Consider the following 19,182-nt stretch of genomic DNA (forward strand, 5'->3'; position numbering starts at 1 on the left):
AGTTGTTCCATTCAGTATTTTAGTAAGATTGACAAAATAAGGGATTTACCGTAAAATACCGAGCGCATTGATACATTCTATATTTTGTATACATGCATTCATAGTTAATACACCGTTACTTGTATGTGAATATGACAAGTTACTTAAAAATAACAGTTGTACAAAACGAAGCGATAATTTAGATTATAAGAAAACATACCATTTGGAGCCGAGTCAGTAGGAAACAAACCACTCTCCTTTCTGACAGTTAAAATCGAACTCTGGTGTTTATCCACGTTCGTAGTGACTTCTGTCTTTGTTTCTAACAAAGTCGTCATGCTATTGTTTCTAATATCATAATTGTGTTTTTTACTCTGTATGATCTCCCCTGCACCGGTATCTTGATAAGTTACACAACTTATGGCTGTGTCAGGGTGATGCATTATTGTCGTGATTCCATCTACTAATCTTTGTAACATCGACTTAGCTCTGATGTTGTTAACAGCAGCTTCATTGTACGCTAGTTCAAATTTTAAAAACTCTTCTTCCATGTTGTACCAGACAAACAAAGATGTTTCCCGATAATAAACACCCAAATGACCAGCATTGATACGTTTAACTTTTATAAGCTCCGTCTTTTCGTCTTCTCCATGGTAGTCAAAGTTCTTGATGTGTTCAATGATCAGTTGATGACGATGTACATCGGACGGGTTTATGTTTCTTATAAAGCCTATGATGTCGTCGTACGGAAGTAAACTATTTTCTAACAAAGATGATACAACAGTTCTATTGTGACTAATTAGTGATTGGAAAGTGGAATCATTTCTGATTTCTCCATATAAAGGGACAGAGTTAGTAAAACGACACAGCGAATTCTTTAGTTCTGGAAAGTGAATTCTCATATCAATTGTAATAAAGAATGTTATCATTTCTGTAGCTAATTCTTCATACAAAAGCCATTGGTACAGAGTCGCTGATACATCAAAAAGTTTGTTATTGGTTTTCTTCATCCACTGTGACAATGTTTTTACCTTATTTCTGTTTATCTCAGTACTTAGGAAATACACTCCATTAGGAACTAATTCTTTACTAGACAGATTGGCTAGCGACATTGGCGTGATACAATTTGGTGTATATTGCTGCCAATATAATTCTAAGTCTTGTTTGTGTTTTTCTACTTTTCTCTTGTAGATATCAGGAATATTATAATTTGGCTCGTCTGAAACAACGGTGTCGTCAGATAATGCCATTTGTGGCAAGTCGCTTATGATGAGAAGTACCGTAGTAAGATCGAAAAATAAATTGTTGAATACGAATCGCATCATGCATTTGTTTCCTTCAGCTGCAAACAAAGCCCGAAGTGGACAATCTTTTGATGGATCGAACAAAAGAAGGTTCATATCTTTTGGTAGTTTTTCTTCGTGCAATAAATTCATGAGTGGAACGACTCGAAAATCGATTTCAATTTCATCAGATTCAAATGTTTTTTTTCTTATATTGCCTTCACTTTCAGTCTTTAGTAGCACGGTTCGAAGTAACGGATATTTTACAGAGAGTTTTGTAAGAATTTTTTTCCATAACAAAGGATCAGCTAACTTCTGTGATATTTCTATATCTGCATAGCTAACTAATGACGGATCTTTAGCATCGAACTGATAAGCTTCGTAGAATTGCTTTTCCATCGGTGTTAAAGTGTCGTTTGGTATTCCTTTCTTATCAACAACTGAATCTGTGACAACATTTCTTATGTTTTCGCTGAGATAATTTGTAATGATTTCGAATGAAGTTTTATCAGAAAGAAGGGTTACAATAGGAATCCTCACTCCTAATAAGTCGTTGACTTTCCCAGTAAATGTCATGGCTTGCATCGAATCTATGCCCAACTCGCTTACAAATGTTCCTGGTTTAAGAGTATGGACGTCTAATGTAAATGCCTCGCTTGCTACTTTTAGGACAACGTCCAATATTCTAACTTTCCTTTCATCCGATGACATGCCTACAATACTCAGTAAATCATCAGTAGAATGCGATGCAACATTTGTATTCGCTTTTTCTTTTCCATATAATTTCATAAATCTTTTTTCCACAAGTCGGCTCTTCATAGAAGCCAAACTTTTTCCAATTAATGTCCAATCAAATAGCCCATATGTTATTTGTATTGGATTACAGAGTAAACATTGCAATAAGCATCGTTTGATCTCATGGACTTTCATTGTGAAGTATCCCTGATCCCTTAGAATTATCTCCACATTGGATCCTTCTTGTATCATACCAACTGCTAATGGACCCCAATTTATACTTTGTCCACTGAGACCTACGCTTTGTCTGTAATGAGCAACACAGTCCATGAAAGCGTTTGCAGCACCATAATTACATTGTCCAATATTTCCCATCACTGACGTCATTGAGGATTGCATGACAAACATGTCTAACGGGAATTGTCTGGAAATCAAATGTAGATTCCATGTACCTAGTACCTTAGGCCTGAGGACATCAAGCAGCTGCTCTTCGTTCATATGAAGACATAAACAATCTCGCAAGATTCCTGCTCCATGGAAAATTCCTTTGATTGCATACGTCGTCGTTGCTTTTATTTCTTCAAAGCAGCGTTGGACATCGACCCACTCACAAATGTCCGCGGACACTGAACGAACTCTGCAACCAGTGGATTTAGAGATCTTATGCATTTCGGTTTGTTTATCCTCTTTTGGACACCTTCTCGATACCGAAATCACTTCTCCTGCACCAAGGTGTGACAACATTTTTACAATTTCCCAACCAAGTCCCGTCAGTCCTCCAATAACAACATAACAACAGTTCTCACGAAAAAACTGATTTTCTGGTAATTTTATCGATTTAAATTTCACGATATTGTCAGCAGCTAAGCTAATTACTTCATTTGGATTCTCATTTAGCTCACAGTTAATGCGACAAACGTTAGTGAGAAATGGAAACAGATTCATCCAATGAACTTTGAGAAATTTGTCAACACGATTTCCCATTTTCGCTAAATTCTTGTGACTCATAACATCTGCGCTGTGAATCAATGACACTTCGATATCATGCATTTCTAGTAGAAGTTTCTGCGTTTTATCTATGAAATGACTGTATGTTACAATTGATTTAACCTCTTTCATTTTTTTAAGCACATCAATGGTCTCTGTGGGAACCTTACCAAGAAGAGTGATGGTTTTCGCTGGTGATGGAATGGAATTAGATGGAACAATTTGTGCTTTACAGTTCCGCTCTTCTTTTAATATAAGCTGTAAAATATGTGCCTGGAGTTGAAAATCTTTACAGCATACTATTTGAACATATTTGTCGTCAATAGCACACGACAATGCATGCATAAGCGTTGTGTGAAGAAAGGTACCTAGTTTATAGTTTGGTAAACCATTTAGAGAGAAAACACAAGAAGATGGGACAGTCAAAATACTTTGTACTGTAAATGGATATAAAACGACAGCCATTCCTTCGACCAAAGGTGAAGGTTGTTTGCCTTCTTTGTACAGTTTGGAACTCTGGTTGTCAATCACATTTCCCATGCCTTCTAAACCGATAATGTCGAAGCCTTCATCGTTGCCAAGATACTTTGATCCTGTTTTGTGTCCAGTTGTTGGGTAAATATCTGCCCTGTGCATGTAAGATTTTTGTAAAGAAAAAGTAGTATGTAGTTTTGTCTTCTGCATTTGATCAGTTTGAAGGACACAAAATGTTTCTTTTGTGTGACCAAAATTCTTAGCGCGTACTTCTATTCGACAATTTCCGTCTATATGCCCGTCTCGAAATTTAGGTACCTGTCTATCCGTCGGAAGATTAATAAGGCAGTTTGTAAAAAGTTTCCCGTCTTTAAAAACTATTTCACCGATGTCATTCTGGATGTTTTGATCAAATATCACGGATTTTATAAAATGCATTGAGCACTGGATCGATGGATGACAGTCTATTAATTTGAATTCAATGAAGTCCTGTTCTCTCAAAATTGACCTGGCTTGACCCCACAATTCTGCACCAAAAAGGTTGACATCTTGGATGTTATGATCGCCAAGACTTTGTGTACATTCTGTGATGATAGTTATATTGATTGTTCTATTACACTCCATGATACACTGAACAATTGCAAGGAGCACTGTGCATGATGACCTTACTGAGTCCAAAACTTCATTTCCAGAGGGAATTTCTTTCATTCTATACCCAGGTATGTAGTAGATTTCATCAATTTCTTTTTCCTTGTGAAAAATTGGACGAAAAATATGTTTTAGTTTTTCCAGAGTTTCGTCTTGAAGTACTACAAACCTCATCTTTCTACTTGACAAGTAATTTTGGAGTTCTCGAATAACTTGCTGATTAAAAGAGCAAATACATATTCCACTTTTTTCTGCAAAAGGTTTTTGACTGAGTACTTTCGAATGATGGATTTCTTCCCACTTTAAGATATAATCAGATGATTTATCATGGCGTGTTTCACCTACATACTTGACTTTGAAATCTTTTATATCTGCAATTACACTTCCCTCAGTCGTAAGCAAGGCCATATTATATAACACACCACCTTTTGACCTCTTCTTGATCTCCACATAGCCAAACATCACACGTTCTACCCCACGAAGAACTGTAAGTCTTCCGATTCCTGCAGGTAAAATCGTTCTTTTCTCATTGGCTTCTTCAAGAATGCCTGGTGTCTGAAGCAGACCGTCCAAAATAGCTGGATGCAAATGTGTATCTTTGACATCTTTCCAGATAAAGTCGGTAATATGTATAGTGACTAAACATTGAAAATCATTCTTCACTGCATCACCAAGTATTTTCAAGTCATCACCGTAAGCAAAACCTAATTTCTGCAAAGTTTCGTATGTCTCACTAGATGTTTGTACATCTTGACATTCTTGAAGAATACAATGAATATCAATTTGTGTATTTACCATTGTTGAATTTTCATCGATAACATCGGCAGAAAATCGAGCTATAATCTCATTATCTTTGTTCAGAACTGCGCTAATATTATGAGATGAATTATTTTCGACAAAAACACTAGAGACGTATTTCTTTTTACCCGATATAAGGAAAGGACGCAAGAACTCAACTGAAACTGACATATCTTGAATTCGCGTATTTGTGCAGACCTTTGAAACTTCAAGCGCCACTTCAGCATAAAATGCGCCTGGTATAACCATCGAGTTGGCTACGAAGTGTTGGAAGACAAACGGAGTTTTTTCTTCGTCTACTGTCACCTTAAACATCGCCGACTTACTTCGCGTTCTAGCTACGAACAAATGTGAGCTACTACCATTTTCTATTCCTTGGTTTTTCAATAAAGTAATGTCTGATAGAAAAACACCTTTATACATGGGGTTTAGTGGGACCAACGGTAAATCGCATAATGTGCCTTTACACGGATTTACTTTGTTCCATTCCAAACTAATATTTTGCTCATACAAAACTGAAACAGCGTCTTGAAATGCATTATTGTTGGCGTCGTTTTCTTTCATGGATGTGATACATAATGCTTCTTCTTTTTGGTACAAATCACGAATGTGTGCCCGTAAAACTGGCTTTGGACCTATTTCTAGAAATATATTTAAAGCATTTGTCTTTCCTGCAGCCCGTATGGCTTGCATAAACAAAACTGGCTTCTGCACATTAAATCTCCAATACTGTGCATTTGGTGAAAATTTTTCGTATTTTGTACCTGTCACAGTAGATATCATTGGCAAGTTTGGACGTCTTGGTCTTAGTTCTGAAATTGCTTGTTCTAATTGACGACCAGCTTCACCAGTATAATAACTATGGTACGCACACTGGACATTCAGGTCCTTCAGCAATAAATCTTTGTGGCCTTCTTTTTTAAAGTTACTTTGAATTCTAGATTTTAAATCTTGAAGTACAGCACTGTCACATGACACAGTACAGGAGCGAGGGCTATTGTAAACAGCTATATTAGCTTTTTCTTTGTAATATTCACAGGCAGATTCCACGTGCTCTAGATTGCAGTTCCCCACAACAAACATTCTTCCACCTTCAACTAACGCTAAGACTCTTGATCTGTGAAAAATGACATCGACTGCTTGTTCCAATGTGAGATACCCAGCAGCATATGAAGCAGCTACTTCTCCGACCGATTGACCAATTACTACGTCTGGTTTAAGTCCATAATATCTCCATAACGACCATAAAGCAACTTGACATGTGAAAATGGCAATATGTGATATAAATGGATCCAATACATCTTTACTGTTCCTCAAAATATCATATATTGACCAACTGACCTTTCCCTGTAGCAAAACGTCGATCTCCGAAATCATTTTTTGAACAATGCCGTTTTCTTTCACAAGATGGCTACACATTCCTTTCCAGGCTGTACCAACTCCACAGAAAACTACTATAACTTTCGCCGAATAAAACAAACCTTTGTTGTTAGTCTCGTCTATAGTACGCAGTTTCTCTTTACTTTTAATGATCAGATCATTCAAACTCTCTGCTGAAATGGCCGTTTTGAACTGAAAATGATCGCGATGAAACATGGACGTAAATGATATATTGCATAGACTTATCTTAGTTGTTGGTATCCTTTTAATCAATAAATCAATACAAAGTCTTAGACCTGTTTTTTCTGCAGCTGAGAGCAATACTAAATGTTTTTGGCACATTTCCTTGTCTTTTTCTTTTTCAAATTGTTTAGTATATTCTTTCAATATGACGTGAGAATTGGTCCCTCCGAATCCAAAACAGTTTGCACAAGCCATTCTTGATTTTTCTGTAGGGCAAATCCAAGGTACAGTTTTCCGTGGAACAACAAATCCATAACGATCAAAGTCTATCTTAGGATTGAGAGTTTCTGCATGCAAAGAGGGTACAATAGTTCTATTTTTCATCATCAATAGAACTTTGATTATCCCTGCCACACCTGCGGCCGATTCTAAATGTCCAATGTTTGATTTTACTGAGGAAATGTATACTTGTCTTTCATTCTCCTTGGTTTCATTTTCCATATTTCCAAAAAATCTACCAAGGGTATTAGTTTCTATTGGATCTCCTACTGGGGTCCCTGTGCCTAAAAAATGTTTTAAATTAATATATGATAGTCATGAAAAGGACTAACTTTATGAGAATAAAACATTAAGTTAAGTATGGTCATCAATATTTAAAAAAAATGATCGAATCAAGCAGGTTAATGGGACCGCAGTTTTTGTTAATTAAAGGAAAATCTAATGAACCAGGATTCGAACTGTAATCAAAACCATACATCAGGGATACGAGTTGACAAAGGAAATAGACACTCACGACAAAGAACACGAATAAACCAAAAGAATACACATATAGGAACAACACTAATTGAGTAACCAGGAGTGCACTAAAACTGGAACAATTGACAAGGACCAGGAGTAACGGTATGGCAAGCGTTCTTTACCTTTCTAAAAACACCAAAAAATATTCATAAAATGTTACATTCTGTGTCGACGAAAAAGGAAAACTATGACAGTGTGAATAAATCCATTCTTCTGGCGCAGATGGTATACACTGTAACGAGTTCATGGTGACGACCAAAAAATCTTTGTGGTGATGGATTTATCATAAAGCAATATAATCTTGTTCTACTTAGAAATCGAAGGTAGAGGAAAACTATTGACAAAACTTTACGACAAACGTGATGACTTTTCATTCAGAATTGTCAACTTTCCTTTCATCTGTGGCAACATCCCTTCGGCTCCTGCGTATGGAGTGTTCATATCACAACTCATACGTTATGCCAGAGCTTGCCGAAACTACGCAGACTTTTTTTTATCGCGCTAGAACTCTAACAAATAGGCTTCTGGAGCTGGGTTATGTTGCTAAAAGATTGAAGTCATCACTACAGAAGTTTTATGGTCGTCATCATGAATTCTTGGATCGTTATGGTGTATCCATCAGCACCATGAAAACTGATTTATTCAACGGGTCATAGTTTTCCTTTCCTCGTTTGTCTACCCCGGACTTGCCGTTTTATGAGCAACTCGGTGGGTGTTTCTAGAAAAGCAGAGGACGCTTTCCCTACCGGTGCACCTGGTCCATACTCCCAGTTTTTAGTTGAGTCCGAGTTGCTCATTTACTTTTGTTACTTTGTATGTATGATTTTAGTTACTGTATGTTCTTTGTTGTGTGTGTCTGTTTTCCATGTCTGGTCTTTGTTCCTGGATTACATTATTACATTCTTTTGATTACCGCTATAACCTTGGTTCCCTTGATTACTCTTCCAAAAGCCTAGTTCAAAGAATTATAGCACGGTACACATAGTCCGTTTATTTTTGGTAAGCTTTAGCATAACGCATGAACACTGAATACTCCATACGTAGGTGCTGATGGGATGTTACCAGAGATGAAAGGAAAAGTGACGATACGAAACGAGAAGTTAGTCGTAAAGTTTAGCCATGAGTTCTCCATTTTCATTCACCCATCAAGAAAGGATCAACATATGGATGTAACTTCATAGTGTCTGTATTTTCCTTTGTCTTAAATTATTCAGGGGTAGATGCGATGTATTAATCCACGCATACAGGATTGTTAGAACAAAACGGAAACCGAGAAAAATAATTTGTAGAAATTAAAAAAGAATCTCTGTAGTCCAGTCAATCTAGCGAAATTTTGTCTTTTATCTAACAAATTGCAACAACACATATTTAAGATCTAAGCTATAACATTACGACCAAAATAAACACAGAAAAGTCTAACTGAATCTAACGAGCAGAAACCTCAAAATAAGCTTTTAAAATTTCTTATGGAAATTACCATTGTTAAAATGGCTGAAATAACTATGAAATTTGATACAAAATTATGGTTTTGCCATACCTGATAAATAAAATGTAGCAATAGTAGACATTTTAGCATTGGATAGAGAATCATCAACAATCTAAAGAGAGTTTTCATATCTTTTTACCGGAGAAAAACTAAGATTTAGAAAGTAAATAGTAAACCATGTGTCCATTTTCGAGATAATGAAGTTCTAATTTTGATGAAAGTGATGAAATAAATATTCTACTTTTTGCGGTTAAAAGGTTCTTTAATCAATGGAAAAATTGTTGATTGACAGCTTGCAGAAATTAAAAATACAAATTAAAAAAAAAATCGAAGTGATAGAACTGCCAGAAAATAAGCATTTTCTGTAATTAAAAAATTTCCCCAAAATTTAAACGTATTGCATATCATGAACAACATAATATGTGAGACAGTCAACAAGGAAAAAAAAGTTCAATCAAAGTATCATGCTTTATATGAAATTGATAAAAAAGGAAAAAAAATCTGACAAAAACCATAATTTTTAGGGAGTTATCTTCCCTATCCAATGTTAATTTCCAAAGAAAATTTGATATGCATATTTTGTGGTTTCCGCATGATAGACTTCTTTCTGTGTTTATTTGGGTCATAATGCTACATATTTTAATAAAATCATTTTCTGTTGCAATTTGTTTAGGTTTAAAATTTATTTTGACTGGACTACTGCTAACTACTGCATATTTGTATCTTAATGTTCCATCTTTCTCATAGTAACTATGTAGTATAGTGCATATGAATCGGGATTTCAACTGGGTATAGAGAATAGTACAATAAAGAATTGAAAAATCAATAGGTATTGATGCCATCATATTCCAACAATTATCTGTCTAGAATTTAGAGTTTCCATAAGATCTTTAGAATTTATTCAGAATGACCAACATAGAATTGATACCACGACCAGTGTAACGCCAGTTTTGTCAAACATTGCGTACCGTAGTTATTTTTGAGTTATCTCCCATTTATCTTTGTTTACATTTTACACGAAACTGAAAGTAGATAAAACTATCATTGGATTCCTTTGATACGGCACAGTGTAAGTCTAATAAATATTTTAAACAGTCAATAGACACTACAAACATTTGTTCTATATTGTCAGTCATCCTTCAATCATTATATATAGTGAAAATAACACATTTGAACCGAAACCACGTGGTCTACAGTGTAGTGCCTTAAAAAAGGAAAATAAATAGAATTTTGTCTTTGAGACTTCATACTAGTGAATAATATTAATGACCGAATAGCTCAAACTAAAACATATTGTTAATTTACGGACAAACTTGATTTGTGACATTTCATGTAAACTTCTATATGCAGAGAAAAATCTACGGAACGCCAGTTTACCATAAACTGATTGAAATTTTCGATATTTTGTGTAACTTTGCTTTAATTATTTGTATAATAGTTATGGCTGTATCTTTTATGTTTTCAGCTTTTTACCGCATTAAAGTTTGATGACTGATTCAGTGTTGAACTTTGGTTTACCTGGCTGTTAACATAATTTGCCAAATGTTGGGTTGTGTGAGACAGCACAGTAAAAAGACTCCAATTATCTAGAGGACCAATACTGGTAGAAAACTACATAGGAAGGACATTTGTCAATACCTATACAGTATGTCAAGTGAACAATAATTGAACATTTGTTAAACACAAAATGGCTACAGCGGGAGATACAAGTGATTCCCAGGACAAAAGGGAAAGAACATTTACTGAGAAAGGAAAAGAATTAAACCAATCTTATAAGACAAGGCACTTGAAAACTCTAATAAGATTGTGGCAAAATATTGAAAATACAATATCAAATATCGACAAACAGACTACAATTGGAGATTTAAAAGTGAAAGAGTAATCAAGGGAACCAAGGTTATAGAGGTAATCAAAAGAATGTAATCCAGGGACAAAGACCAGACATGGAAAACATACACAACAAAGAACATAAAGTAACTAAAATCATACATACAAAGTAACAAAAGTAAATGAGCAACTCGGACGCCATTAAAACAGGGATAAATGACACTCTCAATTCAGAATATATGAAATATACAAGTGCTTCTAAGGATTAGGTTCAATTTTTAAAATGGACAAACACTGAAGAGACCAAAAAATGAGACAGATACTCATTTGGAGACAATGAAGTCTCACAATATTGTGACTGATAGTGCAATGAAACACGTATCCATAAAAGCTTAATTCATTAACACTTGAAACAAAATCACTTTCTTCACGTAAGAGTAGTTCTAATGGTTCCAAACGTAGCTCAGTGATAGCTAAGAAAAGAGCAGAACAAATCTATCTTCGAAAATGAAATTAAAATTTGTGAAAGAAGAAGATAAAATCACCAAACAGCAAGCTATGCTAGAGGAACAACACGAACTGGCAAACGCAAGGGTATCGATACAAAAAACAGATTTGAAAGCCGAATTAGAGGTGCTTGCTCAAAAGAAAGAAATTGAGGCTACAAGGGCTGAAATGAAGTCAAAGCAGCAGAACGAGCTGCTAAATATGTCGAACGAGTGGCAGAAATGAAACCAACAAAAAGAGAAGAAGTACCAGTTCCTTATTTGGACTCTTATCTTACGAGTTATGAACACTCATGGAGAAATCCCATAGAGACAATAGCAGTAACAACAAATGTGACAAAGGTTCCGGACAACAATCAGAACGATCAGATGCTAAATGCTCATACACCTGCCTTTATTCCAAGACAAAACGAAGTTTTGAACTCGAATTCTAGTACAACAACTAATATTAATCGGACAATTACATCAGAACTCAGTCGATTCTTACTGAAGAAGGACTTATTGTTGACCAGACTTTACAAATTCAGTGACAAACCTGAGTTCTATGCAATGTGGAAAGTAAGTTTCCAGAACTAACTATCTGTAATTGAAGAATTAGATCTGCTCATCAAATGGTTAGGGCCTGAATCTACCAGGCATGCTATGATCATTCGTGCATCATATGTCAATGATCCAGTTAGAGGACTATTGATAATTTGGGAACGTTTGGACGACCGATATGGTACACCCGAGCTCGTTGAAACAACTCTTAAAAATAAACTCATGAACTTCCCAAAATTGTCAAACAAAGATCACAAGAAACTTTATGAGCTTGCAGATATACTGTCAGAAATTGAATCAGCCAAGCAGGACGAGAAATGTAAGACTCTTTTAGCTTATTTTGACTCTTCACTAGGAATTCTGCCTGTAGTGAACAAACTTCCTTATGGCATACAGGAAAGATGGACTACACATGCAGTAAAATACAAAAAAGAACACTGTGTTGTATTTCCACCATTTAGTGTATTCGTTGAATTCATACGAAATATCAGCAAAATTAAGAATAACTCGTCATTTTTGTATGATGGTAGTTATCAGGACTAAATAACAAAACAGCCTCCGAAGGCAAGTGTGACCAACAGAACTGTTATCTCAACAATCAAGACTGATATTTCTCCTGACACAAATAACAACTTTGCTTCATGTGCTGGTACAATGGTGACATCTGGTAGAAGATTAAATGGTTGTGTTGTCCAGTCGTTCGATGGACAGACCACTCTAGAACTCCCAGAATTAACTGAATGCAACTACATACCAGATTTGAGAGATGAAATTCCGACACCGGAAGTAGCGTATCATCATGACCATTTAAGTGATATAAGTGGTAGTATTCCTAAACTGGACAATAGTGCGCCGATACTTCTATTGATAGGAAGAGACTTGATATCTGCTCATCATGTATTTGAACTGAGAATCGGCTCCTTGAAATCACCATACGCCCAGAGATTAAGTCTTGGGTGGGTCATCATTGGTGAGACATGTCTTGGGCAGATACACCCACAGGAAGGTGTCAATGTGAACAAAACGTACATTTTGCAAAATAAAAGGCCTTCAGTATTCACTCCTTGCTCTAGCGAAATCGAAGTAAAAGATAAGAAGACACTGTAAACAACCTTTTGAACGACGAAAATAACAATACTATAGTAGCTAAGAGAGCCAAATCGTTGCATTTGAGTTTGCGCAAGGACAAGGTGAAATCTGAACATTTCGTGGATTTCATTGCAAACTTATTGAAAAATGGACACGCGGAAGTTGCTCCGCCCCTTAATGAAACAGATGAATGTTGGTATCTCCCCATATTTGGAGTTTACCACCACAGGAAACCGGATAAAATTAGAGTGGTTCTAGGCTCCTCAGCCAAGCACGCAGGAATATGTTTGAATGATGTGTTGCTTTCTGGGCCAGATCTTACAAATAGCCTTCTAGGAATTCTTCTACGTTTTCGGAAAGAGTCAATTGCGATTACAGCCGATATAGAACAGATGTTCTATTGCTTTAAGGTTCATGAGGATCACAGGAATTTTCTACGCTTCCTATGGTATAGGAATAACGATCCAAAACAGGATATAATAGAATACAGAATGTGCGTGCATGTTTTCGGGAACAAGCCATCTCCGGCAGTGGCAACATATGGCTTAATTAAGACAACATTTATGAGCTCAAACAAGTTCGGAACAGATGTATCAGACTTTGTAGAAAATAGTGTTTATGTGGATGATGGCTTAACTTCACTCCCTTCAGATGCCCAAGCTATAGATCTTCTGCAAAGAACAGAGAAGGCTCTTCAAGATGGTGGCAATTTAAGACTTCATAAGATAACCTCCAACAGTTTGAATGTCATTAAGGCCTTTCCAACTGAAGACTTGGCCAAGGATTTCAAGGATTTGAGTCCAGAGGCTGAATTGCCTTTTCAGCGAACTTTAGGCATTAGTTGGGACATTCAGTCTGACGCATTTACATACCAACTGTCGACTGGTGATAAACCGTATACATGTAGAGGTTTGCTTTCCGCCATTAACAGTCTATATGACCCAATAGGATTTTCGGCACCGGTGGTGTTACAAGGGAAGCTATTCTTAAAAAAAAAACTTGTTAAAAGGGACTATTCAGTGGGACGATCCATTGCCTGTCGAAAGTCAGAAGGACTGGAACACCTGGAAGAAATCTCTACGACTGCTCACGGAAGTTTGCATTCCAAGACCTTGTACATCGTCTTCACTGACATCGTCTGTGTCAAGAAAACATATTCTCGGATGCCTCGGAGCAGGCAATCGCTGGTGTAGCCTATATGAAGACAATATATGATAATAGATCTTCAGAACTTAGTTTCGTATTGGGAAAGGCTAAGGTTGCACCTTTGAGTGGTCATACGATACCACGGCTAGAACTTTGTGCTGCAGTGCTAGCGACGGAACTATATCAGACCATATGCGAGCAAATCAACATCAAGTTAGACATGTTGAGGTTCTACACAGACAGTAAAATTGTACTAGGGTACATTTACAATGAGACACGAAGGTTTTATGCATATGTCAGTAACAGAGTACAGCGAATACGAAGAGTCTCAAACCCTGAACAATGAACATGCATATCAACCGAGTTGAATCCAGCTGATTATGCAACACGCGTAGCACCAGTGTCTCAGTTGCAAGACAGTCCGTGGATCAAAGGACCCTTACATTTTGTAGAAGGGAATAAAAAGTGTGAAAAGGAACATTTCCCTTTAGAAAATGAGAACTTGGACAAAAAACCCAGACCGAGTATAATATCTTTGAAAGGAACACTTGTGAACAAAGCTTTTTCAGAATCTAAGCGATTTTAGAATTTCTCATCATGGAAATCAATCGTTGATGCAATTAGTTACTAGAAACACATTGCTAACTCATTTCGTCCAAATAAAGACAGCAAGTTTTGCCATGGATTGCACAAATGTTCAAATTTTAAAACTGTTGAAACCTTTCGACAATTTGAGAAATTTGTAATCGCAAATGTTCAAAGGGAAGTTTACTACAAAGAAATGGAATGTATCGAGCATGGAACACCGATCCCTAAAGACAGTGCCATTAGATCTTTGAATCCGTATATCGATGACGTAGGCTTGTTACGAGTAGGCGGTCGTCTATACAGAGCGAACATCACCAGTCTTAATTCCTGGACGAAATCGCATTGCCACACTATTAGTACGGCATTGTCATCAGTTAGTAACTCATCAAGGACGACACATAACAGAAGGTGCTGTCAGGAAAGCTGGTTTTTGGGTAACGACGGCAAGCAATTGATTTGCAAAATCATCTATGAATGTATCAAATGTCGAAAACTACGAGGTCGCCTTTAGAGTCAACAGATGGCTGATTTGCCACTAAGTCGCCTGATTCCAGCGCCACCCTTCACATAAGTGGGCATTGATACATTTGGCCCATGGCCAGTAGTAGCGAGAAGGACCAGAGGTGGCTTAGCTCACGGAAAACGCTGGGCAATATTGTTTACATATCGAAGTAGTTGAGGGTACGAGTTCGTCAGCATTTATTAATGCTTTGAGAAGGTTCATTGCCATCCGCGGTAGCGTTAAGGAAATATATTCGGACAAAGGAACAAACTTCGTCGGTGCGACAGACAATCTTGGTATAGACACAGTAAATGTGGAGGATAAATCAGTCAAAGATTATCTTTATGACAAAGGGACAACATGGATCTTTAATCCTCCACACGCCTTACACTTTGGAGGAGTATGGGAACGCATGATTGGTACAGCGAGACGCATCCTAGATTCTATGCTAATGGAAGCAGGGACGAAACATCTCAGTCATGACGTACTTTGCACTCTATGGCGGAAGTTAGCGCTATAGTGAATAGCCGTCCTATTGTGTCTGTGTCGAACGATTCGGATTTCCCAGAAATTTTGAGCCCCTCAACTCTTCTCAACAGGAAAGTTGATCATTCAGTAGGTGCATTCACACATCTTGACATTAAGGATATGTACAAAGCGTAACGGAAACTAGCTCAAGGATTAGCTGAGACATTTTGGAGTCGTTGGAGAACTGAATACCTCCAAACTCTGCAGCAACGACGGAAATGGGAAAACGAACGACCAGATTTGTCAGTAGGTGACGTAGTACTGCTTAGGGACAAAACCGTTTCTAGGAATGAATGGCCGATAGGAATCATTGAAAACACCTTCCCAAGTCAAGACGGAAAAGTCAGGAAGCTTGAAGTACGAATATCTAAGGATGGAAGAATGTGTACCTTCGTGAGACCTATTTCAGAAGTAGTTTTGTTGCATATTAAGAACAATACAACATAAAAAAATGTTGATGGACAATGGGAAATTTCAGTTCTTTATTTTTAACGTCTGATTATAAAGTGATATCAGGTAGATATCAAGCGAGGAGTGTAACGCCAGTTTTGTCAAACATTGCGTACCGTAGTTATTTTTGAGTTATCTACCATTTATCTATGTTTACATTTTACACGAAACTGAAAGTAGAAAAAAAACTAACATTGGATTCCTTTGATACGACACAGTGTAAGTCTTATAAATATTTTAAACAGTCAATAGACACTACAAACATTTGTTCTATTTTGTCATTAATCCTCCAATCATCATATATAATGAAAATAACACATTTGAACCGAAACCACGTGGTCTACAGTATAGCGCCTTAAAAAAGGAAAATAAATAGAATTTTGTCTTTGAGACTTCATACAAGTGAATAATATTAATGACCGAATAGCTCAAACTAAAACATACTGTTAATTTACGGACAAACTTGATTTATGACATTTCATGTAAACTTCTATAGTCAGAGAAAAATCTACGGAACGCCAGTTTACCATAAACTGATTGAAATTTTCGATATTTTGTGTAACTTTTCTTTAATTTTTGCATAACAGTTATGGCTGTATCTTTTATATTTTCAGCCTTTTACCGCATTAAAGTTTGATGACTGATTCAGTGTTGAACTTTGGTCTACCTGGCTGTTAACATAATTGGCCAAATGTTGAAAAGTACGGAAGTTTATAATTTCGAAAGACGTTTAGTAGCAAATCTTTCAGACTAAGTTATGCAGTGATGATTGTATAGATTTTTGTAGAATTCAATACATGGACGAAAGATCAAAATCATCGTTTTTTGGAGAAAACTAAAGAGGAAAAAAGGATTTATGGTTGCCAACTATATCGTCCTTTTACTGCGTTTATTTTGCTTTACCTCCGATTATAAAAATTGGATATGCTTACGTCTTGCAGACAAAAAATAGTGTTGATTTGGATTGTGTCTGGTGGTACAACAACTTTCTTGTAATATATAAAGAAATTGGAAATTGGTGTTCCATTGACAATCAATAAACTCATTAGAACTCTCTTTAGTTTCAAGATTTTTAAGACCTCATAGCTTTCACTATTTCTCTGAAAGATTTATCAGGCGCGTAGCTGAGGCCAAATTGAAGTGTAGGCAAAATTACGGCAGGGGGTCCCCCCACCCCACCCCCACCCCCAGAAGCTCCGCGGAGATAGCGTTTTAGAGCATCATTTATGCCTCTCCTGGATGTATTTTATCAAAAAAAAAAAAAAAAAAAAAAAAAAAAAAATGGCAAAATTAAGTGCAGGCAAAAGCTTTTTTGCCTAACGGCAGCTACGCGCCTGTTTATTATCGTTTTTCCAATTTTCCGCCTTCATCCTCCGCAGCATCAATGAGAATTTTAGGGAATTTGGAGAATTGTGACATGAACTGTGATTTAGCCCATGATCATCCCATGATTATGAGTTTCCGCAATACCCCTTTTAAACGGAAGGTTTTGGGTGAATTGGTGGTGTATAGGAATGTGAAATCAACGATATGGATTTGTCTTTGAAGTACGGCAGAATTTTGCTCAGGACGGTTAAGAACATGTCTGGAGAATTTTCTATTTATGAATTTCCTACATAAACTTATATTCAGACATTTTGCACAGTTTCCAGAATAAAATACATTGTGCACTAAATTAAAAGAAAAAATGTGAAAGATAGTTCTTGAAAATAAATTTACCTAACAAATGTCAATAATTTTGTAATAAGAATAGAATTTTATTTCCTCTCTTTACAAAAATTATATTTACTATATAATTAAAGCCTATAATTCTTTTAACAGTAGAGATCTTTTTTGTTTTAAGTGCTTGACGTAATCGACGTATCCATATGTCTAATTGTTGACCTCAAAAATATAGTTTTATTTAAACATTCTCGTCTTACCATGGGCTTCGATTACTTGAATATCATTTGGATCGACTGCATTTTCTGTATAAACTCTCTTCAAAAGTTGTTCCTGTTGAGTTCCGGATGGAGCGGTTATAGGTGTCGCTGTATGGCCATCTTGGTTACAGTCTGTTGCTATGGTCGCCCAAATTTTGTTGACGTCTTTCTTTGCCTTGATTGGATAAATATGTGCAAGCATAAAAATCATCAAAAAGAGAAATCATCAAAGTATTTTTTTAATCTCGAAAAGTTTATTTTTTATTTTTATTTTATTTGTGAAAAATTATGGGCGAGGGTTAAAACATTAAATGGGGATTATAAGGAAGGTATCGACGCGGGTACGGGGTAAATTTAGATCGAATATGGTTAGATAAAATAAATAAGATTAAGAGCTGTATTGAGGTTTGGAAATCAAGGGATTTGATAAGTTTTCATCATTTAATCATTTATATTGTCCACGATTGGGTATGAAATCGAGATGAGAGGCATACCCTTAAAATATGAAAGGGAGATTAATACTATGATGTGGTCTTTTGTTTGGGATGGTAAACCAGACCGAGTATCTAGAGCGATTTGCTGCCTACCAAAATAAAGGATGGAATTAATATGGTTAATCTTAGAAATTTTATTAAATAAAAACAGGTCCAGAGTTTGTATAACCTTATAAATTCTGAACTGAATAATTGGAACGCTTTGGGCAAATTTTGGCTCACCGTACTAGACTCAAAATTTGACACAGAATATTTTATAGGTACATGTTCAGACATTATGGACTTAGGTCAGATGAAGATGTCGAAATATTTTCAAAATCTCTAGAGTTCCTGGATAGAATATAAGATACATAGATGCAAGAAATCATCTAGAGAAAACTTCTACAGGAGAATATTATGGGTAACTCGAATTTTAAATTTTGCGGGAAAGTTTTATTTTTTGATAATTTTGCCAAAAGTGGGATAAAAAATTGTAAAAATGTATGAAACATCCAAACCAATTCTTTTGAGTCATCTCTAGTTGTTTTCAATAAATTAAACGATAAGAGAAATTGGGTAGCTCAATACAGCAAAATAAAGGCAGCTTTTAAAGCTGAGTATATAAATATTCTAAAATTCGATAATATTAACTTATCACAGAAGGAAGTGCCATATGAATTTAATAACACTCATTTTGTACGAGAGTGCAAGGTTTTGGCGACAAAAGATACAAAATTGAAGCAAATACAGAGTTTCTATGAATTCCCACTGACTCCCAATTGTGAGCAAAAATGGGAAAATATTTTCATAAATGAAAATATTCAATGGGATAATATATGGGTTTCATTAAAAGACAATTT

The 19,182-nt window shown here is 36.1% G+C and overlaps 2 protein-coding genes across 2 annotated transcripts in view; one reads left to right on the forward strand and one right to left on the reverse strand.

Annotated features, from left to right (window-relative positions):
* Positions 1 to 19,182, reverse strand: part of LOC148618378 (uncharacterized) — a 30,719-nt gene that overhangs the window by 2,276 nt on the left and 9,261 nt on the right. The window contains exons 6-7 of the mRNA XM_088577240.1: positions 17,850 to 18,024; positions 200 to 7,030 (exon numbers count right to left, since the gene is read on the reverse strand). Of these exons, the coding sequence (XP_088433366.1) occupies positions 200 to 7,030; positions 17,850 to 18,024 (7,006 nt within the window). The remainder of the gene's footprint in view (positions 1 to 199; positions 7,031 to 17,849; positions 18,025 to 19,182) is intronic.
* LOC148618379 (uncharacterized) lies at positions 11,307 to 16,983 on the forward strand. Its single transcript, XM_088580491.1, has 4 exons — positions 11,307 to 11,642; positions 12,180 to 12,594; positions 12,720 to 16,146; positions 16,542 to 16,983. The coding sequence occupies exons 1-3, from the start codon at positions 11,307 to 11,309 to the stop codon at positions 13,904 to 13,906; spliced, it is 1,938 nt and encodes a 645-aa protein (XP_088436617.1). The 3' UTR covers positions 13,907 to 16,146; positions 16,542 to 16,983.

This window comes from Perna viridis, chromosome 4, assembly GCF_037379345.1.
Source record: "Perna viridis isolate PV_CMFRI_1.1 ecotype Kerala chromosome 4, ASM3737934v1, whole genome shotgun sequence".
NCBI lineage: Eukaryota > Metazoa > Mollusca > Bivalvia > Mytilida > Mytilidae > Perna > Perna viridis.